Raw genomic sequence first — 25,268 nt, 5'->3', positions numbered from 1 at the left:
CGTAGGTTCTGGGGACCCAAACTCAGGTCCTCGAGCCAACATGGCAGACACCTCCCTGACGGAGCCGTAGCTTCTACCTAAGTCTTATCTTCTTTCTACTATCAGCTGTTACGTTTTCTCCCGTTGTGTGGCTTTTCACTTTCTTGATAGTGTTCTAAATACACACATTTTTAAGGAGTCAAACTTTTCAACTTTTTTTTTTCCACTGGTTGTGCCTCTGGCATGTATCTTGGAGATATTGCCAAATTCAAAGTCCAGACTTAACGCTATATCTTCTAAGAGTCTGGTAGCTTTTGATCTTTCATTTATGTCTCTGATCTATTTTGCATTATTCTTTTGCATATGGCATGAAGCCGAAGCCAAACTTCAGTCTCTTGTGCATATATGTCTAGTCATAAGGCCTCAGGTTGTAAAACTTAGCAGGTAAAGAGGCTTGCTGTGAAAGTAGGGCATCTTGAGATCAATCCCTGGGAATTCACATAAAAGCAGAAAGACAACTGATTCCACAAAGCTGTCCTCTGACCTCTGTGTGCCCACACATCATGCACACATATACACACATACACACAGTACTAATAGCTTAAAAGATATAGAGAGAAGGGAAATATGTGGTTGCAGCATCCTTTCTTTCAACATAACTTATTTCATAGAATATTTATATAACTTCTTTTTCTTTTCCAGTTTTTAGAAACAGGGCATTGCTCTGTAGCCCAGGCTGTGCTGGAACTCATGAATCTCCTGCTACAGCCCTGCAAATGCCAGGGTTCCAGGCATTTGTCCCTCCAGCATCTGACTTTTCCTTAGTGACTTGAAGAACAGAATGGTATTAGCTTACCTCCTCCTCCTCCTGACTCACTCTAAGCTTTGAGTAGAGACCCAAGCTTCATCCTGAGGTTGGATAAGCACTCCTTGTAGTGTCCCGGGACCAAAAACAGGGTTCCCGTACACATTTAAACTTGACAAGAGCATATGCTTTAGCATCAGCATGACCCTTTGGGTTTGGGGACAAGCTTATGAGAATCCATCCTGCAATATTTGGGCCGTATTTCCATACACTGAAAGTGTGATGCATAATTTTTCCGAAATTCAAGTTTGTCTCACAGCCATGCATTGTAGTGTCCTAATCTAGGAATCCCCACCCCCACCCCCGCCCCGCCAAGGCCAGTTCTGTCTTTGACTGTAGTCTAGGGCTCAGAACCGCAGAGTAAAAGGACCTGGCTCTGGGTACTTCAAGGATCTAGAAATGGCACTGTAGACAAGCAAGTGATCTGAACTTGGTAGAGAAGTCACTGTAGACCTTTGCCACCTAAACAGGGTGCTCCTCTGTGTGCACGTCAGTGTGTGTGAGGGAGTATTCAACACTGACCCTTGCTGCACACCAGGCAAGGGAGCTGTCACTGAGCTACACCCTTAGCTCTTTTTGTATATTTTATTTTGAGTCAGGGTCTCACTCTGTCAGCCAAATAGCGCTAGAACTTGAAATCCTCCTGCCTCCGTCTTTTGAGTCGCTAGGCTTACAGCTCGACAAGAGTGCTGGGGGATTGTCGCTAGTGTCCACAGAGGGTACTGTAACACCTTCTGACGGGAAGAATACAGACACCCATGATAAAGCGTGGTTCTCACCCACAGGTTGACATAAATCCTGGACCACGCAGATGATGAGGAATGGAGGCTTCAGAACCTACCCACCCTACACCGTCCACCAGGGACCAGCCAGCCCCTGCATCTGGCCTTCCAGCGGGCCCAGGTGGGCAGGCCTCACCTCGCCTGACTCTGGGTCCTGTTATTCTGCCACCGGAGCAGAGCCTGCCCCAGACTGTGTTCCTGAAGGCCTTGCCTGTCCCACTGTACCACACAGTCCCTCCCGGCGGCTTCCAGCCACGTGCTCCCCTCGTGACAGGCAGTCTGGAGGGGACCAGCGTACCCTTCATCCTCAGCCCCTTGCTGCAGCCTGAAGGCCCGGGTCCTGGGCAGGTGGGCAAGCCAGCTACCCCTGCCCTGACTGTGAACATCGTCAGCACACTGCCGGTACTCTCCCCGGGGGTGGGGTCCGCGCTGGTCAACACAGGCAGATTGAAGAACGCTGGTAAGTACCTGTGCTCACACTGCGGCCGGGACTGCTTGAAGCCCAGCGTGCTAGAGAAACACATCCGCTCCCACACAGGCGAGAGGCCCTTCCCGTGCTCCACCTGTGGCATCGCCTTTAAGACCCAGAGCAACCTGTATAAGCACAGGCGGACTCAGACTCATCTCAACAATTCCCGCTTGTCCTCGGAGTCTGAAGGGAGTGGGAGCAGCCTTCTGGAGGAGGCAGACAGGCCAGGAGACACTGCCTCAGTGGACAGCCGGGGAGAGTTAGGAGCTCCGGAGACAGCCCTTTCCCCAGGTGCTCATCCCAGTCTTGCTGCTAAGAACAGGGAACACCGGAAGGTGGAATCGGCTCCCTCCCTCTTGGCCACGCTTCCCCACAGGGAGTCCTCTGTGGATCAGACCCAGGTGGTGTCGCCTGAGTTCCCGCTAGCCAGCCCGCAGCCTCGGCGGAAGCGACAGCAGGAGACGTGCTCAGAGAAGCCTTGGGACTCCAAGGCTTTGGAGGGCCAGCTGAGGAAGTGTGAGAGCACGGACTCCGGCTACCTGTCGCGCTCAGACAGCGTGGAGCAGCCTCCCGTGGCCTCCAGCCCTTTGCACAGTCTATCGGAACACAGCGCAGAGTCTGAGGGGGAAGGAGGACCTGGCTGTGGCTCCACCGGCAGCAGGGCTGACCGGGGAGCCTCGGGGGCCAGCCTGGAGATGGAGAAGAAGAAACTGGAGGAACGCATTGCCCAGCTCATCTCCCACAACCAGGCGGTGGTGGACGACCCGCAGCTGAACCACGTGCGGCCCCGCAAGACTGTGTTGTCCAAGCAGGGCAGCATTGACCTGCCCATGCCCTATACCTACAAGGATTCCTTCCACTTTGACATCCGGGCGCTGGAGCCCGGCCGCAGGAGGATGGCCCTCAGCCCGGCCTGCTCCACCTTCACACCCCTGGAGAAGGCCAGGCCCGTTTTCTTCCACTCCGTCCCCACACAGCTCTCCACCACTGTGGAATGTGTTCCAGTCACCAGAAGCAACTCCCTGCCTTTCATTGAGGGTTCTAAGCGGTGGCCAGAGCCACGGGACCTACAAGATGCTGTTCCCAGGATGCAGAAGACCCTGAGCCCCAGGCTCACCGCCGGGCGGCTGGGATGCCGCCCAGGACTAACCTTGGCAGGCGTCCCCAGTGGTCACCCTCGGGCTCTGGTGAGACAGGCTGCTGTGGAGGACCTGCCGTGTACCCCCACCAGAGACCCCTCGACTGTGGCTGAGGACCTAGATGGAAAGAGAGCTGTGGTAAAGGAGGCGGTGGCCTGCAAAGGCAAGGCCAGTAAGAAGTGCAGCCAGAGGAAGCAAAAGATGTTCTCCCAGGAGAAATGGCAGGTGTATGGGAATGAGTCTTTCAAGAGAATCTACCAGAAGATGAAGACCAACCACCAGGGAGGACAGAAACACGGGGAGGTGAAACAGGGTCAGGGGACAGAACTGGACCTCTCACCCCAGGATGCGGTAATAGAGGGTGCAGGCCTATCACAAGACAACAGGATCCCTACCCTTGAGGACACCACAGCAGGGGCTGAGCCAGGGTCTTGGGGAAGTAGACCATCCCTGGAAGGTTCCCTGGAAGCTGAGCCTCCTAAGCAACTGAAGGCGGTGGCCAGAGCGAAATCGTCCCCTACCCTGGGCAGCACAGAGGGCCTCTGCTTGACTTGCAAGAGCCCTCTGCCCTCTTCAGATGGGAAGCTGGACCTGGGATGCCAGCTGCCTCCAGTGCCTGGGCTCTGTCAAGGACACTTAGAAGCTCTTGAGACATCTTTGCCAGACCCCAGTAGCAAGGCTGTAAAAGAAATCAGCCCTGGGGCCCAAACCGTCCTCAGACAATCCAGTGGTAGGTCTGTGGCTCCCCAGCTTGCTGAGGACAAGTTACCCTCGGAGAGGAAGAGAATGAAAGTAGAGGGGCTGGGCCATCAGGAGCAACCAGGGCCTCTGGAAGCTGAAACCTCAGGTGGCTCTGTGCAGGCTGACCCCCAGCCACCCCAGAAACAGGACAGTGACTCTGAGGAGGTGCTGGGCAGGTCAAATGAGAGCATCGTGCAAGGGACCACAGCCCCAGAGTTCTCTAATGCTTCCTCAGCTGGTTCTACTGCTGCCCCAACATGGCCAGGACTAGGAGACAAGGATTCCCCATTTCCCTTGGTACCCAGGACTCCTGGGCTCCACTCCTTGCTGCCTGCTCAGCCCTGGGATCCCAGTGTCCCTGCTGCTCTGTCAGGTGGCTCCTTTGCTCCCAGGTACCTCCTCAGGTTACCGCAGGAAGAGAACCCCTTACCACTTGTTGCTCCAGGGCCTGGGGAAGGCCGAGACTCCCTGTGTTTAAGTGCACAGCCTGTAGAACAGGCCCTTTTTGCTGGACCAGAACTGGGAATGCCCCAGCCACATGGAGCATGCTCAGGCCCAGGTGAGGCAGGTGGCAGCCCAGAAGACCCTAGCCGGTCCAGGTCAAGGGATGGAAGAGAAGAGGCACAAACTGGAAGAGAGAAAAAAGACAGGATCAATGGCAGCATCCCAGTCGCTGAGCACTCTCCTGACACCAACATGGGCACCATTCAGGAGACAGCCTCCATTCTGCCTCCTGACACATGTGACACTCATGTGTCCCAGGATGTAGTGACTGAGACCCAGGCAATTCATTGCCTCTGCACAGACAGCCCACCAGCAAGAGCTAGGACATATGGGAGCCTTTTGAACCCTTGGATATCATCCCAGAAACTAGGGATACCTTCTAAGAATGCCCTAGAAGGTCCTCCTTCAGAGACCAAGGAAGGGCTGCCTGCCTGCTTTCCCTCCCAAACACCCTATTTCCTCACATCTTTCACACAGTCCCAGGGTATTTCCTTGAACCAGCAGAAACTGGCCTCATCGCACCTCTTAGGGACCCCCAGGAGCTGTGAGGCCCCAAGCCCCTTCCCCTCACTTAAAGCTGAGCCCCAGCTCACATGGTGTTGCCTGAGCCGCAGCCTGCCCCTGCTGGCAGAGCAGCAGAGGGCAGCTCCCAGGCACTCAGCTTCATGCTTGCCCGATAGAAGCCTCCAGGATGAGAGTGACAGACCACTGCCCAAGAGCAGTGGAGGAGAGACCACGACAAGCCGCCAAGGAGGAGAAGGGCCTTCACAGGCCCCTGAGGTAACTAACACCAGCTAGTCCTGGGGACTGGAGGGACATGAGAGTAAGACAGGAAGACAGAGAGGGAGGGAGAGAAGGAGGAAAGGAGAGAAAGGGAGAGACGGAGGCAAGTGGGAAGGGAGAAAGAAAGAGCTTGTGGATATCACCACCATTATGAGATTTTCTGCTCCCAAGGAAGGCTACAGCTGCCACACATGGGGTGGGAAAAATAAGGGCCCCCGATATAAACAAAGTTCATAAAAATAACACAGTAAAGATCTATTGAACTAGAGTCTGTGTCATGGCTGAGTTGGTGAAGCATTTCCACACAAGTATGATACCCTGAGATCCCACATTAAAAAGCCAAGTATGATGGCCAGTCTTTCTAATCCCAGCACTGGAGAGATGGAGGCAGAGACATCTCTGGGGACTAGATTAGATCAGCCTAACCAGTGAATCCCAGGCCAGTGAGAGACCCTGACTGAGAAAACAAGCTGGATGGCTCCGGAAAAATTACACCCAAGATTGTTCTCTGCTTCCACATGCATGCACCACATAAAGGCACCACATATCACATACAAAGAAAGAAATATTTTACCAGAGTATCCAGGTAAGATATTTGTAATTAGACATAAAACTTCATTTTATTCCTCATAACAGAGACAAAAAAAAAAAATGCTGCCTATGGCTCTCCAGGTCTTCTAAGAATCAAATATATATATATATATTTTTTTTTCTTAAAAAATAAAATGAAACCAAACCACATTTTATTTTCCCTTAGGGTACTTGATTCACAGAACAGAGCATCAACTCTTCTGAAGCTGGATTTACAGGCAGTTGTGAGCCACTTAATGCTGGCTCTGGGACTAAAATGTGGGTCCTTTGCAAGAGCAGCAAGTGCTTTTAACTACTGAGCCACCTCTCCAGAAACTAGAAACTAGAAACTCATGTTGACAGAAAAACTCTAGACAGAAAACCAAAGCAGACCAAAAACAGGGAACAAGTAAGCACTCTTAAATGAAGAAGCTCATTATCTCAGAGGCACTGGGGAACTAGCTCCACTGTAATCACAAGAACTAGACTTAACTTGGTTCTTAAGAGGAAAGATAAGAAGGAGAATGTGACAAAAGTTCAAGGGAGATCTTACCAGGGAATTAATCCATGAGTTTATGGCTGCATCTTGAAAAGATTGACGTCTTAGTCCTTTTGGGATATGGCTGAGGTCAGGGAGCTGAAGGGAGCACTCAGTTCTAATTGTGCTTATGGAACAAAGGCAAGGGTGAGAGCTGAGACGTGAAAGTAATCTTGCTTCTTCCCAGGGTGGGTATCCAAAGTCTGGTTTAAAATCTCCTTCCAAATTGTAGCGATTTCCGAGGTGGGGGAAATGGACTATGGCTCTAGTTAACCCTCCATTGACATCAAAGTTCCAGCATTTGCTAGTCTAGCCTAGGCACAATCCTGGAAGGTTCCATGTGGCATACAATCAGTTGCCTGCTAAGAATACCCCACGGGCTTGGGCTGTTTGGTAATAAACATTTGGGTGACTTAATTTCTATAGATAGGCATCCTGTCTCTAGAGAGGAACCCATAATAGTTGTCCCCACCATGAAGGCTGAGTGACATAATGCCAACATACTTGGTATTTTCAGCTTCCTTATCCAACAGTCCCAGGGACAAGGGCCCAAGACCAGGTGTCCAGTCCACAGTGGAAGAAAGGATTGTGCCGTAGGAGGGTGAAGCCATCTCGTGAGAACACCAAGCAAAAGAAACTTTTGCTTTATTCTAAGAGGTAAGATATGTGGCCTCCTCTTTCCCTTCCCTGCTGGCCTGGTACCAGAAACTGCAAATGGCTACTTAGTTAAATCTCCAGAAGCTGAATGTGGCATTTACATGGTAGCTTAGCTCCAGAGGGAGGCTCCTATTCTGCTGGTCTGGAGTTCTGTGGCTCCAGGTCTGCCTCTTTGTGCATAGCCCATCCAGCATGGTCCCACTGACCATGTAATTGTTCACTGGTATGTTTCTAAGGCAGGACACAGTAATTTTTGAGATAATCAAGTTGAAAATACTTCCTTCTGATTTTAGTGCTGAGAGATTATGTGTTAAGCATTGCTTTTTAAGACATTTATTAATATTTGCAAGTAATGTATTTTTTTTGCATAAAAACTAAAAATCTAGAGAAGGGAAGAGACTCAGCAATCCCAAGACTTGGGGATAGCCTCTGAACATTCAGAGGCATTGTCTTCTAGAAAGGGCCAAAGACATCTGTTAGGAGGCCTTAAGAGCTCAGCAGCAGCTCTTGGGACAAGTCCATCAAGGCAAGGAGTCTGTCTGAAAGTTGCAGTCACATCATAAAAATCAGATTTCATACAAGTGTCTGTATTTCCACTTATCTCAAGCTATCAGACGTTATGAGGACACAAGATTTGCTTTCTTGAGTAGTCATAGCTGGCCAGGTAGGAGTAATAGCCACCCTGGTAGGTGAGAGCTTTATGAATACCTTAGTCCCCACCTTTCTTCTTCAGCATTGGATCTTCACCTATGTTTCTCAGATGTCTTCCATGCCTACTCCCCCAGATGATTGAATTTGAAGATCTTTGTCTTAATAGTTGACCTTGTGGGAGCCAAGAGAGGATATCTTCATCAGGGAACTGCTCTATAAGAGTGTTAAAGGTGAACATGTAAAGTTGGACACAGGAGAGCAAGGAAATCTGAGCAAGGGCCTTGTGTTAGTTACTGTTCAATTGCTTGATTAAACACCATGACCAAGGCAACTTATAAAGTACTTAATTTGGGGCTCATGGTTCCAGAGAGTTAGGGTCCATGAACATCTTGATGGGCAGCATAGCAGCAGGCAGGCAGGCATGGCACTGAAGCAGTAGCTCATCTATTCATCCATTTATCTACTTATCCACCCATCTACATAAAAGTCATCTATCCCATCTATCCATCCATCTTGCTGTCTACCTACCTACCTACCCACCTTCCCATCTGTCTTCCTGGAATTTGCTGTAAATGAGGTTTACTCTTCTTTAATGCTTGTTAATGTTGGCTGCTTTCAAACTTTTAAATGATGAATATAATTTATAGGATCCTTTGAGAATCTAGATAGTATGGTTTCTTTACCCGCTAAAAGCTGCATGTGAATTCTTCTGCCTAGCATTTAGGTTTTAAAGCCCACTTATTCATCTTGGCCTCCATAATTGCCCTATATTACTTTTTCATTTCTGGATGCATTTTGGACCATTCTTCTGATATATTCTTCTGCCTAAAGCACAAGTTCAGAATTACAGAAGAGAAGAAAATTGCCCTGGTTGTCATCAGTTTGAAATAGCTGCATTTCATCCTGGTGATGGGAAGTATTTCTTCTGGCTACAGGGTTCTACATAAATACTCTTTTTCTCTCAGGGCATCAAAGCTCTGCTTCCACCATTTTTAGTTTCCACTACTGATGGAAAAGTTTGTTGGTCGACACTTCTGTGTTCCAAAAGATTTCTTTATCTCCAGCAACTGTTAAAGCTCTTTGATTAGTGTTCGTGTTCCATTGTTTTACTGTGATACTTGGAGTTAGATGGTTTTTTTTTTTTTATGTATCCTATCAAGAATCCACAGGCTTTTGATGATCTTCTTAGAAAATTCTCCACCTTCATTTCTCAGGCACCATTTTCACCCCACTGTCTCCTCTGTTTATGAAAACAGGAAAGTAATGTATCTTAGACCTTCTTTTCTATGTGTGTTTGTGTATTCACATGTGTACCAGTGAAAATGAGAGCCAGAGATTATTCTCAGGTCCACCTTTTTGTTGTTGCTGTTTTTTCTTTTTGAGGCAGGGTCTCTCACTGGCCTATACCTTTCCCAAGAATCTCCTTATGTCTGCTTTCCTAGTGTTATGATTACAATTGCATGCTACCATTCCTGTTTGGGTTTTGGTTTTGTTATGTGGGTTCTGGGAATATAGCTCAGGTATTTGCACAGCTCAGGTCTTCATGCTTGTGTAACAAATACTTTGTCTATGGAAACATCTCCCCAACCTTTTTTTCTTTTTCTTGAAACAGGGTCTCACTGTGTAGGCCAGGCTGGCCTGCATTGGTGATTCTCCTGCCTCAGCCTCCTGAGTGTAGACTTACAATGTGCACCACCAGGTCTGACTTGGATTTCTTTTGCCTTTAGTAACTTTTGTCTGTCTGTGTGGATACACAATGTAGATGCACTCATTGTCTAGTAGTATCCTTAAAAATTTACTAATTTTCTTAATTCATCAAATAGCTTCTTTGTTGAAACTTTATTGAAATACAACTGAGTTTTAACAAATCAAACATCTTGAAGACATATAATTTAATTAACTTTGACATATATACTTATGACACCAAGAGTAGAACCAAGGTGATAGACAGATAATCACCCCCAAAGTTCCTACCACCAATCTGTAATTCCTCTCTCTGTCCACTCTGCCCCTCCTGTTCCCAGTGAATCTTCGATGTGTTTTCTGTCATTGTAGATTTGATTCCTCTCCTAGACTTTGAGAGAAACCAGCCCACTCTGTGTGTGTGAGTTGTTCTTCTCTAGGGATAGCTCTCCCACACACCTTGATTATTCTGGGGATCATCCATTCACTTGGTTTCATTTCTGTTCCTGTGATAAAACATGATAAAAAAGAAAATGCCAAAAATCAACTTAAGGGAGAAAGAGTTGTTTTTTTTTTTTTTTTCAGATCACAGTTCCAGGTTGCAGTTCCTCACAGCAGGGAAGTCAAGGCACCCACAGCCAAGAGCAGAAGAAATGAATGCATGCTCGCTTGCTCACTTGCTTTCTTGTGCTCACATTGAGTTCCTCACTCTTATACAGCCCAAGATCCAGCACCAAGAAATGATGTCTATGGTGTACTGGGACAATTAACATAAGACAATCTCTCACAGACACACTCCTGCCTGGGCCAACCTCATGTAATAAATTTCTCATTGAGATTCTCTTCCTAGGTTATTTTAGGTTGTTTGGAGTTGCCTGTTAAAAGTAACCATAACATCTATTTATATTGTTTACATCAGTGTTGAAGTCAGGCGGCTTATATCTCTGGGTGAAGAAAAAACTTAAGCCCAAGGGTGGCCTTTAAACCATATAAATAAAGATGCCAAGACCTTGAAAAACTTTTCAATAGCTGAGCAGACTCTCAATTATCTCGTCTAAGTTAACCTTGCTTCACACAGCCATGTGGCCAGCTCTCCTCCCTGATCAAAGAACATGTCTGTCTTCCTCCCTGTCTCCTGGTGAAAGGGCTTTTCACTTTTCCCTTTCCAGAATTCCTTTCTCTTTACCAGGAAGTCCCAACTTCCATTTCCTGCCCAGCTAATTGGCCAATTGATCTTTATTGACACCTGCTACATCCACACAAGATATTCCTCCACACACCAACAATTTATTCCTTCATGATTTCTGAGTAGTGTGCTTCAGGGTGGCTAGGTCATCCTTCCCAGAGGATAGATATGTGATTTGTTTCAGGTGGCACTGTCATGAAGAAAGTGACTGTAATTGTTAGTGTCTTAGTATGTACATTCACTCTCAATTCTCTGGGCTAAAGCACTGAAGGAGAAGTGGTTGGATTAGGAGTTTTTAGGAAGTTGGGCTACCGACTTCTGAAGCTGGCCAATCATGCCTAACAGGTTATCTCCATTGCCGAAATGAGCCAGTTCAAGCCAAATTTACCATATATAAAGGCAGGTTTATTGGGAACAGCTGTTGGGCAGGTTCAGTGGTCCCAAAGAACGGGACCAGGGAAATTGACATGCAGACAGGGAGGCAGAGAAGGGGAGAAGAAGAAAGATCAAACATGCACATACAGAGAGAGAGAGAGAGAGAGAGAGAGAGAAAGAGAGAGAGAGAATGTTTGGACTACATAATGAAGAGCCTCTGGGGAGAGGAATCCCAGGCTTTGGGGTGGAAAGTTCAGGGAAGAAGGCAGGGTATGTCAGCGATGGTCTGTAACAGGTAAGGACTGAGGGATTTGGGGAGAACCTGGGTGCCAGGTCTGATTTGGTTAAATGGGCACTGCAGTAGTGCCTGTGTGCAAAAGGACCAGTTTCCCTGCATCCATGATCATTCCCTTCTGTTGTCATTTTTTAAGTAGTATGGTATACATCATGTTACTGTTGGAATCCGTGCTGTCCTAGTGCACATTCTCTCAGGTGCCTCTTTCCCACCTGATGTCCCCAGGGAACTGTGTGCTCATGTCTTTTGCCTGTTGGAAACACATTGCTCACATCCTCATGCTGAGTTTTGCCAATTCTCTGTACATTTTGATTAAACACAACCTTTACTAAGCAGGTGATGTTCAAGAATGTTTCTTTAGCGTGCAGCTTGTCTTTTTGTTTAAAAAAAAACAATTTTGTATATATATAATTATATCATTTTACCCTTTCTTTTTTTTTCCCTATGAACAATCCCATATAGCCCTCCTTGTTCTTTTTCAAACTCATGGCCTTCTTTTTTCATTGCTGTTAACACACACACACACACACACACACACACACACACACACACACACACACCATACTCCTAAATACATAACTATAACCTGCTCAGTCTGAATAGCGTTACTTGTATGAACATTTTCACAGCTCGGCCTTTGGTATTGGATAACCAGTTGGTATGATCTTCCTTGGAGAAGACCGTTTTCCCTCACTCAGCATTTCTTAGTTGCCTGTAGTTCTTTTTGTAGGGCTGAGTCCTCCGGGTTTCTCTCCATCCGTGTTAACATGTCTATTGCTATTATCCTTGTTTTGCTTCTGTTTAGGCAGTCACTGGTGAACATTTCAGAAGCTAAATCTATAAAGTCTCACAAACATGACCACCTAAAAGCAGTTAGGATTTTTGCTTGTTTGTTTGTTTTGTTTTGTTTTCAAGACAAGTGCCTGTCTCAGCCATTTGAATGTGGGACCATAGACATGTGCTTCTATGCATGCCCCAATTTGTTCTTTTACTTATTTACTTATTCATCTATTTGGATGCTTGTAATTAAACCCATGCCACCATACAAATGTTGGGCAAATGCTCTACCACTGTGCTACATCTCTTAACAGTATATCTTAAAGATCAATCATCTTTAATTTTGATGAAATTCATTTTTTTCTTTTCCTCTCCCATTGAGCTTGCTCTTGGTGTGAGAACTCAGAAGTTTCATACTAACCATGATCACACATGATTTGTACCTTAGCTTTCAAATTCTGGCTTTTGATCCATCTTCACTTAACTTTTATTTACGGTGTGAGTTATGGATCAAAGCTCGGAGTTTTGCAGGTGACCATCTGCTTGCCCTAACATGGCCTATTTGTCTATTTTGATGCAAGTATCACACCATTTTGATATACCATCTAACCCTAAGACTTTGTACAAGAGGCTAATGAATTCAAGAGAGTATGTACTTCTGTCAGAATAGACAAAGACTGGGGAGACAAGAAAACAAAGAGGGACTTTTGATAAGATTTTTAAAGGAAAATTAGTGGAGAAAGAATGGTATTTTCAACCAACAGTGCCCATCCTGGAAAACTTCTCTGTGGCAAGAGGAAAGAAGCCTTGGAAGGACTCATCCCAGTCTGCTCTAGAGAGCCGTGACTTCATTACACAATGGCCATCTGTCCATACGTTTGTCCAGGATTCTATTTGGGATGTAAATAAAGTTAATGCTCTCTCATCTTGACCAGACATCCTGCCTTTATCGACCTGATTTTTTAAAAATATATTTTATCATACTTACTTGTTTGCTTGTTTATTCTGTGTCTGTTGAGGTCAGAGGATGATGTGCAGGATGGGTTCTCTTCTTGTGTCTTGGGGTGGAACTTAGGTTATCAGGTTTGGTGGCAAGCACTTTTACACACTGAGCTACCTTGGAACCAGGTCTACTGAGTTTTTAAATATAGTTGTTCATGGTTATTATAGGGTTTTTGTTTGTTTGTCTTGTTTTGTTTTGAGACATGGTTTCTCTGGGTAACCTTGGCTTTCCTGGACTTGCTTTATAGACCAGGCCGGCCTCGAACTCACAGAGATCCACCTGCCTCTGCCTCCCCCAGTGCTGGGATCACAAGCATGCACCAACAAGCCCGGCTGGATATTATATTTTACCTCCAAGAATTTTAAATAATAGTTCAGGCCTGATTGGCAAATATCTGCTTTGCACGAAGTCCGTTCAAATGGACGCTCTTTTATCAGAGCTCAGGAAGGTGAGGAAGGAGAGGCTTCGAGTAGGATTCGTCAGGTTTTTCATCACAGATGCCTGGGAGAGTCAACTTGAAGCAGGAAAGGCTTATTTTGGCTACAGTCAGAGGGGTTTCAGTCTGTGTTCAGTGGGTGACCCTGTGCGCTGGCCTGTGGTGAGACAGAGCATTATAGTAGGACTTGGTAGAGTACAGCTGCTCAGCTCATGGTGGCCAAGAATCGGAGTGGGCAGCACCTGGGCGCATCCTTCTAGAACACAGAACACAGGCCCAGTGATTTAACCTGCTTTGAAAAACATAGAAAGAAGGAGAAGGAAGAAGGGAGGATGTGTGTGTGTGTGTAAAAAAATCTGCTTTGCTCTCTTGCTCTTTGTTCTTATTTTCAATCAAGTATGTGTGTATGAATGTGTGTAAATGTGTATGTGTGTGTGCATGCATATGTGCAAACCTGTATGTGTGTGCATGAATGTGGAGGCCAAAGGCTGATATCCACCATCTTCCTCAGACCTCTGAGGTGGTGTCTCTCATTGAACTTGCAGCTCAAAAATTCAGCTTGGCTATCTAGCCCAGCACTTCCAAGCACCCCTTCTGTGTCTGCCTCCTGGGACTGCAGACTCTCACCACCTACCGCCTGTGGTGCCTGGATTTTTGTGCTGGTGCAGAAGATTAAACCATGCTTAGCATGGCAGATATGTCACTGCCTTAGCCATCTCTCCAGGCCTTCAGTCCTTTTCTTTTTAAACCACACTTTGGAGTTTCTCTTGATGATCCCAGAATTTGAAGTCCTTTGAGTTTGCCTCTGTTTTACATATCGCTTCTCACAGCAACTGAGTTCCTTGTGTTCATGGTAAGGGCACACTGAGACCTGAGTTGAAAGCACCATTCTTGGGGTGGAGGGGAGAAGACTCTTTGCTTCTGCTAACTACCTGCCAGACTGTGCTCTAAGTGAAGCTCTTGAGGTGAAGATTTTTCTGGTCCACATGAGTAGAGGATGTTTTCTTCTCTTTATGAAACTGACTGGAGAGGTTTCTTCTCTCTTCTACCTGTCCCTCTGGTGCAGGGTGTGGGGCTGGAAGCACTCGCTTCTCAGTGTGTGGAGACTGCTTAGCCTGCCATGGACTCAGCTCTCTGCAATAGAAACGGCCTAGTTGATATCTGGCAAAGTCCTGTGTCACCGAGCTGAGCAGGGGAACATATACAGAATTCCCCTGGTCTGGTAAAACATTTGTGATGAAAACAGTCTCATCTGCCCAGGTTTTCTTTCTTTTGAATTTTAACAGTTTTGAACCTTCCAATCAGACTATCAATACATTTGGGTATATTTAATTTTTAAGGACGACTTAATCACAGTTTTAGTTGTTTTGGCGTAAGGAGGACTGTGATGGGACTAGAGTGTTAGGTCAGGGCATGGTTGGAGGCAGAGTTTTCATTTAATTTGCTGTGCCTTCTGGTTAAGAAGTTGTTTTCATTCCTAATATTTTTTTAAGCCATGATTTGGCTAATTTGACCAAGCTGGTCTCAAACTTTTGATTCTCCTACATGAGCTGGTATGGTGTGTGAGAAGTTGTATATTTTGATGTCTCCACAAGGCTACCTTTTCTTCTGTGGTTACCCATTGTGGATGTTGTCAAAGAAGTCTTCCCTAACCTCAGTCTCCCAAAATCGTGAGCATGCAAAGACTTCCTCTAATATTTTTCTCATATACATAAATATACACACTTGTATAGATGGAAAGCTTTGGTTTTATTTTTGTGATCTAGACAACTGGGGGCATGGATTAAATGTGTTTTTTTTATTTTAACAAGTAGATATGTTTTTGAGATTGCATATATATTTATATATTATGCATACATATTTCACATACAGAGATTTGATTGGAAAACTCTGAAACATAGAATTTACATAAAAGAACTCTCAGAACCTTATATAAATCAAGGGTCAACCCTCCCCCACCCCGTTTGCTGTCTTCAGCTCCCTGTTTGCACTTGAAGTTCATTTCAGGGCCTTCCATTTTCTTTAGTTTCTCTCCCCCACCCCCATTCCAATACTATAATGAAAATGACTATTTCATTAACGAAACTACACATGTTAAATGATAGGGAGTCAAAAACTGGGTCCATTTTGAGAGTAGAAATGGAGACGTGTAGAGGCTTCATGCTTGCATGTCTAATTGCTGTGATGTTCACTCGGGTCCAGAGATTCACCGATTCTCAGAATACATCCTTGTCAGCCCACAGCAAGCACTGGACCATGGAATTGGGTTTTATTGATTAATATGCGGCTGCATACAAGCATGACGCACTCAAGGGCTTGGCTGAGGAGTCTTCCAGCAAATACAACACAGATAGCCCCAAGTGAGGAGAGATGGGCGAGGCTATGGGAGGGAAGGGCAGTCCTAAGAGCACGTTCTGCCAGAGGACAGTATTCTATCCAGAGGACAGTATTCTATTCGTCCTGAGGGTCTGCCCTTTGCGCTTGCTATTCTTGTCTAGGGCTGTGGGACTGTTCTTCAGTCAGGATGCAATTTATTCAGTTAGGGATGTCTGTGAGATAAGGTAAAGCTACCGACAGTGGTCCTGAGCTCAGGTAGCCTCTTCTGTGCATCCCACCCCCCACCCCCAGCATGTGGCTGAGACCCTGTGACCTGTCAGCCCCAGCACCAGAGCTTTGAGAGCGGTCACAGACATCCCTCAGCTTCTCTCTGCTTTGATATGTCTTAAGGCTGTGAGAGAAGGTGGGAGAAACAGCAGATTTGGGCACCGTCTCCCCCAGGTATGTCACATGTGAGGCCGGCCTGTTCACTCACCTGCCAGGTCGCTCCTTAGATCTCTTTGCAGCACTGTTGCAAAACAACACGGAGTAGGGTTAATACATCCCAACCACTGTCAAGACTCACAACAGCGACCTCAGCCCTCCCATCTCCTGAGTGAACCAAGGGCCTTCTACCCAAACTGAAGCCAGTGAGTGCATGGCCCTAACCTACCAATCTTCAGGGATCCCTGCTATACTGACCAGAGCAAGAAATGCTCTGCTTGTTTGGTCTCCATAAGACTGAGAAGCACAGTTACTGTGAACTACATAAAAAGGGAGGACCCAGAGGAAGCAGCCAAGAGGCTACGTGGAGCCTTCAAGTCCACTTTAAACCTCCATCTTAAGTGGCTTCTTTCCAAAAGTATAAATGAGAAAACAGGTCAGCTCAGTGTCGCAAGCTAGAAGCGAACTTTGAACACTAAGCTGATCTTAAGCTCAGCCCTGAGCAAACAGAGCACGAGAGTGGGAACAGGCCCAGCATCACGTACTAAGTCGGCTGAACTTGGTCACGTGTGTACTTGAGGTCCTTCAAACTGAAACAAGCGCTCTGAGGAGGACACTCACATCAACCTTTGTGGATTCTTTAGAAAGCCCGGCTTGGAGTGAGGGTTGTAAGCGAGCTCTCTGGAGGAGGCTTCAAGGAGGCAGCTGAGGGCCAGGAAAGGGCTGGCCTCTCCCTGGACCTGCAGGGCCTCTAGAGTGGGAATTGTACCGTATAGATTGTCCTACTGAGAGGTAAGTGTGCCCGAACCACAAATCCCACACCAACCAGTGAGTCATAGGAAGTGAAAGTGAGGTAGAAAGTGTCCCAGGCATACACAAGCAAGCCCAGCCCCCACTGGCCCAGAGGGTATGCATGCCCCCAACAGCAACCTTGGGGCAGAGGTGCTGTCGCCCAGGGAAGAACTGTTAGACTTTGCCTCACAACACCTGGCATGCCTTGGAGGGCCCTGAATGACAGGAGATGAAAAACTGCCCAACCAGGCTAAATATTTTTGACTGCAGCTGCTTGGGGGTGGGGTGGGCTGTCTACCTCTGAAAGGATCAAAGACAGGAACAGCCCCAGGCCACGACTGTGCAAAAACACCCCTTCGAAGACAGCACCAGGGTCCCTATAGGCAGTTCTGAAGAATGACAGGGTCTAGACCCCACTTTGGTTAAGACCAGGTATGAGAGGGCCAGGAAGTCTCCTGACAGATTCCCCCTCCCCTCAGCCGCTTTGATTGAATGAAGTCTCCAAGGTCCAGGTTATGTGCCATTCTTAACGCCTGCAAGCCAGCTGCAGTTCCCCCGTGGTCTCAGGGGCAAAGGTGAGCCTGCACACTTACTGGCAGCATGGTTCCCAGAGGTCCCACCTCCCTTCCTTCCTTTGTCTGTGTGCTTTGAAATCTCTCTGCAGGAGCTCCGGTGGGTTCAGGGGGTTATGGTGAGTGAAATAGCAGCCTTCCCTCCCTCGCCTGATAGCTCTTCAGGGAATCTGTGGTCTTGACAAATGGGACAGAGGCTTCAGGGAAGGAGCTGGGGGGGGGCACATTCCCACCCCCAAGGGATGGCAGCTCCTGCTCCAGACAGGGAAGGCAAATTTCTTTCAAATGTAGACATCCAGTGAAGGCAACAAAAAGCCACTTTCCTGTTGCTGGTGCTGGGAAAAGGCGATGTCTGAAAGAGTGCTATGTTCAATCCTGCAGTCGGCCCTGGTGACCAGGTCCCTTGGCTGGGTCTTGGTGGAAGCTCAAACTAACAAGGCAGCAAAATGGCTAAGCATGTTGCCCCCTTCCCCAGAAGGTCCTGTGGAGCTCCATGGGCACCAAATGCTTGGAAACTGAAGCCTGTGTCTGCAAACAGTGAAAAGAGTGTTCCAACAAGCTTAAGACGTGGCAGTGAGCCTTCATCTCAGCATTCTTACCTGGAAGATATGGGTGCTAGACTAGACAGTTGGTCTATTTAGGGTTGTACATACTTGTCAGTAAAGTATTGTGAGCCTTCATCCTAAAAACCCAGTCCAAGTTCACAGGCAGATTGCACAGCTCTACTGGCTAGAAGCATGCCATGCATTGCAAAGGGGCACGCACCAACGGGCAAGCAGTCTACATGACAGTCAATATAAGTGAGATCCCAGCCCATCCTCTTTCTCTGCCCTTCTGGTGTCTTCCTTCTGGGTTGCGAGTGATGTTTTGTTTCGGGGACCACTAGATCCAATGAACTGGAAGGGACTCTCTGATGAGGAATTTGAGCAGACCGTCAAGATGCAGGCTGCCAACACAACATTGCCTATGGTGTTGGCAGCGACCGCAAGTGGCTCTTAACATAACTGTAGCTTACATGCTCTGTAGCCCCCCAGGAGAGCAGCAGACACCACGTGGATCAATGCTGACAGTAGAACATCTTCATTCTTGCACAAAGTTCTGTCTAGCAAACTGTTCAGTGAGTAGCGAAGGCCCAGAATCTAATATCAAATATTGATACCTAACTGCAGCATCACTTTCCTAAGCAGTTGCTAAGCATCACGAGGAGAACATTTAAACATGGTCTCAGGCTGGGGATGTGCCTCAGCAGGTCGAATGCCTTCCTCACACGCATAAAGCCCTGGGTTCCAGCCCTAGTGCTCCATAAACTGAGCACGGAGGTGCTCACCTGTGGTCCCAGATCTCAGAAGGCAGAGGCAGGAGGAACAGAAGTACGTGATCATCCTCAGCTCTGTCGGAAGTTCAAGGCTAGCCTGGGCTCTGTGAGATCATGTCCCAAAACAACATTCACTTAGTTCCTGCACAGCCTTGCAGGCTGTGCCGTTTTGATCCTCACATCCCAGAGTAAGAAGATGAGCTTGGAGAGGGGGGTGAGGAGAAAAGGTGAGTAGGGGTGGGTGAGGGGTTACTCAGAGCTGATCAGCTACTTCAAGTCCAGCCTCACGTTCCCCAGTCGCCCCCAGGACCTCTCTGGTGTCCCTGGCACACGTTCTCCCACTTGGTAGCTATGTGTACACTGCTCTGCCCCACAGGTGCGAAGGGAGTTTCTGGCAGAGAGCCAAACGGCTGTGCAAGCCACCCTGGTTGCCGAGAAGAAGCTGTCTCCCCCACCGACTTGAAGAGTTAGAGCCACGAGGGACCCTCGAGAGGACTTCAGAAGTGGCAGGTAACACTTTCCTTGGCAGCGAATCCAGACCGAGCAAGCAAAGGCTCCAAGCCCTCGTGTTTATGTTGTGATAGTAGTAGATGGTCAGGGCAAATCCAGGAGGGGTCAGGCATATGAAGGGCCATGATACGGTTTTTACCTGGGAAACAATCAACCCTGATCTATGGAAATGGCATGCACGGGGTAAGAAATCAAGACGCTTCTGGGTGGTGCAAACATACCCCTAGCCCTGGCTACAAGGGTCTGGCTCCAATCTTGTCTGGGAATGCTTGCACCAGGACTCTGGTGCCTCCACCTCCCCATCTCTAGACAGAAAGTATGCTCAGTTCTTTGCACAATCCTGTCATTGTAAGGCTCTGGGGATTAGGGCAGTAGTGGCTGTGGATGGTGTAACAGCAGAATAGACAGGTGGTATGGTTCTGTGAGAGGCACATGTCCAATGCTTACCTGGGCAGCAATCATAACAAAGCCCAGAGAGAAATGAAGCATGACATCGTGGAGGCTGCTTTCTGGAAAAAAGATGTTCCGAGCTCCCAACATTGAGCACGTAGGAGGACTCAGTGAACTTTTCAGAATCACTGCGTGACCCCCTCTTTTCTCCAGCACTAATGACTCCAGCCTTGGTCTTGCTTGCAGAGGGTTGACTGGGAAGAATGGAGCCATCTTTGAGAGCTATGGGCCCAGCATAGCTGGGTCAGCAGCATCTGTGTTACCATCTCTTTGTGTCTGGTTGTTAACTGATTAGCTCAAGGGCTGACCTAGCCTTTGTCTGGTGCCTGGGTATTCTTGGAGGACCACAGTGGGGCATTTACTCTTCTGCTTTGTAGCTCCAGCACTCCCTACAGGCAAATAGCACTTGCTCCACCCCTTCTCCTCCACCCAGTCCCCCAAAGTCTTCTCTCCATGTAAAAAGATGGGGCTGAATGTTACACTTAAACCAATGTAGGAGGCCAGTCTTCCTGTGAGGGGCTGTGGCTCTCACCTTCATCTACATCCCTTTGTTCAGGGAAATCAGCCACTGTGCCTGGCAACATCCTGTGTGGAGGAGGACATCACTGAGCTAAACATGGGTTTGTCTGTATACCAGAACAAGAGAAAAGTCTCCCATACAAGGCCCAGGGGATACTGTGAGATTATGCTTTCTCAGTGGGCCTTCATGAGATAGTATTGATGGCATCTCTGATTTCTAGACTCAAGGACGAGCCTCTTCCCATTCCTTAAGAGCTTCTTCAACTCGCAGTCCATTGTTGGGAACCCAGATTTCAGAGCACTGGAAGGTGAAGGGCTGCAGGCACAGGAGCCTCACATCAAAGGGAGGCCGTGTAGGTACCATGGCCCCTGCTGTCTGGCTCCTCATCCTTTGTCTCCGTGTGCCTCACCCTATGTCTGTGGGCAAGAGGTTGCCAATGGTCATGAGTAAAACAAATGGAACCAACTGAACTCTGCCAGTTGTCCCCCAAAATGGGGCTCTCTCCATCTCTTCCCAACAGCTGTAGTATGGTGAATCCAGCTGTGTTGGGAGCTCACACCAGGAAAGTCATGGGCCAGGCTCTGTGCTGTGCAGGTGGGAGGGACAAAGAGAGTCCCTGCTCCTAACAGTAGGGAAGAGAGACAGGTTGGCTGGTTCCTTATCCACCTTTGCCCAAACTACACTGGGAATGGCATGGGTGATCTGTTAACTTCCCCATGGAGAATTTTGGCTGTAAAGCTAAGACACACAAGCTCTGGCCTGTAGACCCAAATACTCAGTATGAGATCACTGCCATAGCTGCTGGGTATACCCTTAATTTGGAGCTTCCAAAGCAGCCAGTGATGCTGATTGTTAATACACATACAAGTGGCATATGCAGAGTGTCGCTAAGGGGAAGAGAGACCCATGGTGACTAGCGCTCGTGCCCATAGGAGGAATATGGTACCCATAGGAGGAATAGAAGGAGGGTCTCTTTGGAGACCAGGGCCTTTTTATGGAGAGGTGGGTGTGGCTGTCTGGCTGGGTATTGAACACATTGAAGAGACTGTCAGGAGGAAGAATGTGGGGGAAAAGAGGTCGAATGTAGGGGCTGCCACATGGAATGGTCCAGGAAACGGTGCATCATCATCCAGCATGCCTATTGGATGTAGGAAGCTTGGCTGTCTTCCTCCATATACTGCAGCAACAAGCCTGGTGCTTCCTATCCCCGTCCAGTTCTCCCAGGAAGCCTTAGGGCCTCGAGTTCCCCAAAGATTAAGAGACAGGCTTCTCCCTCTCTCTTCCAGGCCCCATGATTCCAGTTTCTTTACCTTGTGACCTCACCTTTCCAGTAGCTAGCTCTATCGTCACATGACCTTCTCTCCTGTGTCACTGTAGGTAAAACCACCCTCTGCCTTGTTCTTACAAGGACATCTGTCACTGAATTCAGAGTCCTCACTAAACCTAGGGTCATCTCATCTTAAGAAGCATGAATTAGTGGGTTCTGTGGACTCTTTACCAACATCATTTTCACAGATCCTAAAGTTTGGGAAGCTACTGCTCAGCCTTTGCAATTTCCCTGCATCTGATCCTACATAAGTGCTGTCCACGTCCTTCTGAATGAGCAAATAGCATGGGGCATGCAGACATCAGTGTGTAGACAGGCTCCTCACTTGGGATCTCCTTGGTAGTAAACACATCTGGCAGCACATTGCAGTTAGCCTAAGCTGTAACAACATAATCACAGGGCTGGAGAGATTGCTCATGGAGTAAGGCATGCTGGGTAAGGGTGTAGGCCTGAATTCAGTCCCTGATACCTACATAAGAAGCTAAGCACATAATCTCAGCACTTCTGAGGTAGAGACAGGAGAATCTCTGGGGTTCTCAGAGAAGCCAATGGGGCCAAATCGATGAGCTACAAGTTCAGTGAGAGACCCTGTCTCAAACGATAAGGCAACGTGTAATTATAGGTGGTACCTGATGTTCCAGGCTTCTACACACACACACACACACACACACACACACACACACACACACACACACGGGGGAGAGGGGGAGGGAGTCCCTACCTTCACCCTTAGCATCAGGCTCTTTAATACTTTGGGATTCTCAGCATGCAGGGAACATCTCAGTAGGCATGGGGCCCATCAGCATCCCTGTAACAGAGAATACTTGGGGAGCCATAGGCAATGCCTCTCATGTGGTTTTGTGGACTGTGCAGACTTTCAGCTCCACATTCCCCTAGAATGTGCCTAGCCTTACCCTCTGGCTCCAGCCATGGGGCGCTGTAAGCCAAAGAAAACTGCTCTCTATAGTCCTTTCCAGACATCCCTGGGAAATTCTGGCCCTGTTCATGGGTACTGGCTTGATCATAGAGATAGATACAAGGGTCTTAGTATGACCAGAGTGGCCTTAAGAGGGCCACTGACATGCACTGTCTCTTCATCACCTTGAAATCTTCTCTTAACCTCAAGGGAGGGATGGGTGGGACTGTTTTTACCCAGCAGGATGTCTGAGAGGTCCCAGACATCCCCCATGTCCCTCCACTTGGAGGTAATCTGCTCTGTACAGTCCAAACTCAACAGTAGCCTTCCATGGCTTTGTCACATCCCTAAGAGCGAAGTTGGGAGCTAATGGATACAACCAGCTCTCGACAGAAACAGAACCCATGTATAGATGGAGCTAAGTTAATTTTCTACTGGGAACCCAGGTCCAGGCTTGCACCCTTGTAGGTAATAGTACCCTGAACACGACTCTTAAACATCTAATCCATTTTGTGATATTTGAGCAGCAGGCTGAGCCACAGGATGGGGTCCCTAGTGCCTATTTTCAAAGACTTCCTGCCCCTGCAATTAGTCAGAGTTGGAGGCATTGGCATTGCAGGGCAGGTGTGAGCTTGCAGGGTGAGGTCAACACACACTGGCCTAGGAAGAATTAATCACTGTGTATCTTTATTGAAGTGTCTGAGGGGGCCTCAGAAAGGGTGGTTGACAGAGCATGATGGACACGTGATTGGCAGCTGGGAAAGCATGTCAAAATAAATACTACTTGGAAACCAAAGGGCTAGAGGGTTTCATAACCACTGCTCACCAGTCTGAGCATCTTAGAGAGGCGAAAGGCTCTCAGAGGTGAAAGGTGTTGAAGGAACTTTCTAACAAAGGAAGCCAGGCTGGGCTGTGGTGGTCTGCCATTTATAAATGACTGTGCCAAGCGTTTTTTTGACAGAGTGGGTGCTAGAGGGAGAGATCTGAGCTGATTCCCAGTGATCAAGATGACGAGCTAGAATGCCCCTCCCCCCATGTGCAATTGCAGTGTGTGAGTACATGCAACTGGGATTATTGTGACTATGTACTGTGACTGGGAACGCCTGTGAGTGTGTGTGCTTGGACCTGTGTTTACCTGGGCAGCTGTGTGGACCTGCAACTGTGTATACCGGTGACTGTGTGTACCGTGGCCGTGTGTACCTGTGACTGTATGTGCTGTAACTGTGTGTACCTGCGACCGTGTGTATGGACTTGTGCTGTGTGTGCCTGTGGCTGTGTGGCTTTTGGAGGTGTGGGAGGAGGAGCTGCATCCCAGGGCAGAGCAATATGTGGTGATTTGTTTAAGGGATGCTTAGAAAAGTCCAAGAGGCTGTAATTGGAGAAATTTGGTGCAATCAAAAGAAGAAATTGAGAATCCCCATTACTTTGGGATGGGGGATGTGTCAGTTCTAAGGTAGGGAAAGCATGGGTTCTGGCCCTGGAGGCTCCTAAAAAAGTCATTTCTAAATACTGGTCAAGGACACACATATCCAAGAAAAAATTAGGTCTGGTATTTTTTTCTTTATTTTTTGGAGACTCTTACTGTCAAAAACTTAGGATGAGACAGAATGTTTTTTAAAAATATTTTTAAAGATGTTTGATTTCCCTTTAAATCATTCCAATAGCTCAGAGCTAATCATTCAGATTAACAGATGGTGTGGTGATGAAGCCATCTGTAAGCAGAAGTCCAGGGAAGTTACAAAGAATGGAGGCCCAAGTCACAGGATTCTACACTGACTAGAGGCTGTGAGGCCTGTGAGAACAGAGAGAGAGAGCAGACTTTTGCTTTTCTTAAACCTGAACCCAATAGTATCTCAGCCAACTTTTCAGCAAAGCAAGGAAGGATCTAGAACTTTCTATGTGGATACTAAGACTTTCTGGGCTTCCCGGTACAGAGTATGAACACTGAGTATGTGTGTGTGTGTGTGTGTGTGTATGTGTTCCTCTGTGTCTGTCTCTGTGTGTCTGTGTATGTCACAGAGAGCGGTTATGTAGATTTAATCTTGCAGACTTAAACTCTCTCATTGAAGGGACTGGTGTTTAAATAGCAAATCACTGAATATACCAAGTAAGCAAATATCTACCTTATAATCCAGATGGTTGGGGTGCCCCAAACATGAGAGCAGCTGCTTAGCTGGGGGCAGGGGAACCTTCCCAACCCTCTCTAATAAACTGAGTGCTGGAGAATCCAGCCCTATCTCCCTCCTTCCTCTATTTCTCCTTCTCTCTGCCCCCCCCATTCTTATCTTTCTACTTTCTCTGTCTCCCTCCTCTTTGTCTTCATCCTGCCCTCACACATGCCCTTCAGAATAATTTTCACAACAGACTCCCCTTCTCCACGGCTGTACCTTCTGCTGTCTCACTTATCCATCACCTAGAGTGCTTAAAAACATTAAGCAGAACCTTCTAGAAATAAACAGTTTGTAAGTTCCCAGCCACTTTTATAACCTTTTATTGTTATAAATATTCAATTTTATTTCTAGCTATTCTCTTTGTGGGCCTCGTTTATAAATTAAACACTATAGTGGGTAGTGGTGTCCAGGTAAACACGGAGTCCACTTGGGCTTGGTAATGTCTGAAGTCCCGGCCACCCGTGGTGGGTTTTGACACATATTTCCTGTGAGGAAGGGGACA

At 47.5% G+C, this 25,268-nt stretch overlaps 1 protein-coding gene across 2 annotated transcripts in view; it reads left to right on the top strand.

Annotated features, from left to right (window-relative positions):
- Nucleotides 1-1,665: 1,665 nt before the first annotated feature.
- Nucleotides 1,666-25,268, top strand: part of Znf831 (zinc finger protein 831) — a 63,595-nt gene continuing 39,992 nt past the window's right edge. Inside the window, exons 1-3 of one of the 2 annotated variants that reach the window (XM_055596259.1) lie at nucleotides 1,666-5,259; nucleotides 6,888-7,027; nucleotides 19,249-19,382. In XM_055596259.1, coding sequence (XP_055452234.1) covers nucleotides 1,666-5,259; nucleotides 6,888-7,027; nucleotides 19,249-19,382 — 3,868 coding nt within the window. Of the gene's footprint in view, nucleotides 5,260-6,887; nucleotides 7,028-16,801; nucleotides 16,986-19,248; nucleotides 19,383-25,268 lie in introns of those variants that run through there. The other variant, XR_008718892.1, reaches the window with a different exon arrangement.

Source organism: Psammomys obesus, unplaced genomic scaffold (assembly GCF_907164565.1).
Source record: "Psammomys obesus unplaced genomic scaffold, mPsaObe1.curated_primary_1811, whole genome shotgun sequence".
NCBI classification, from domain to species: Eukaryota; Metazoa; Chordata; class Mammalia; order Rodentia; family Muridae; genus Psammomys; species Psammomys obesus.
Note: the sequence above shows the minus strand (reverse complement) of the source record. Positions and strands in the feature narration are given on the sequence as shown.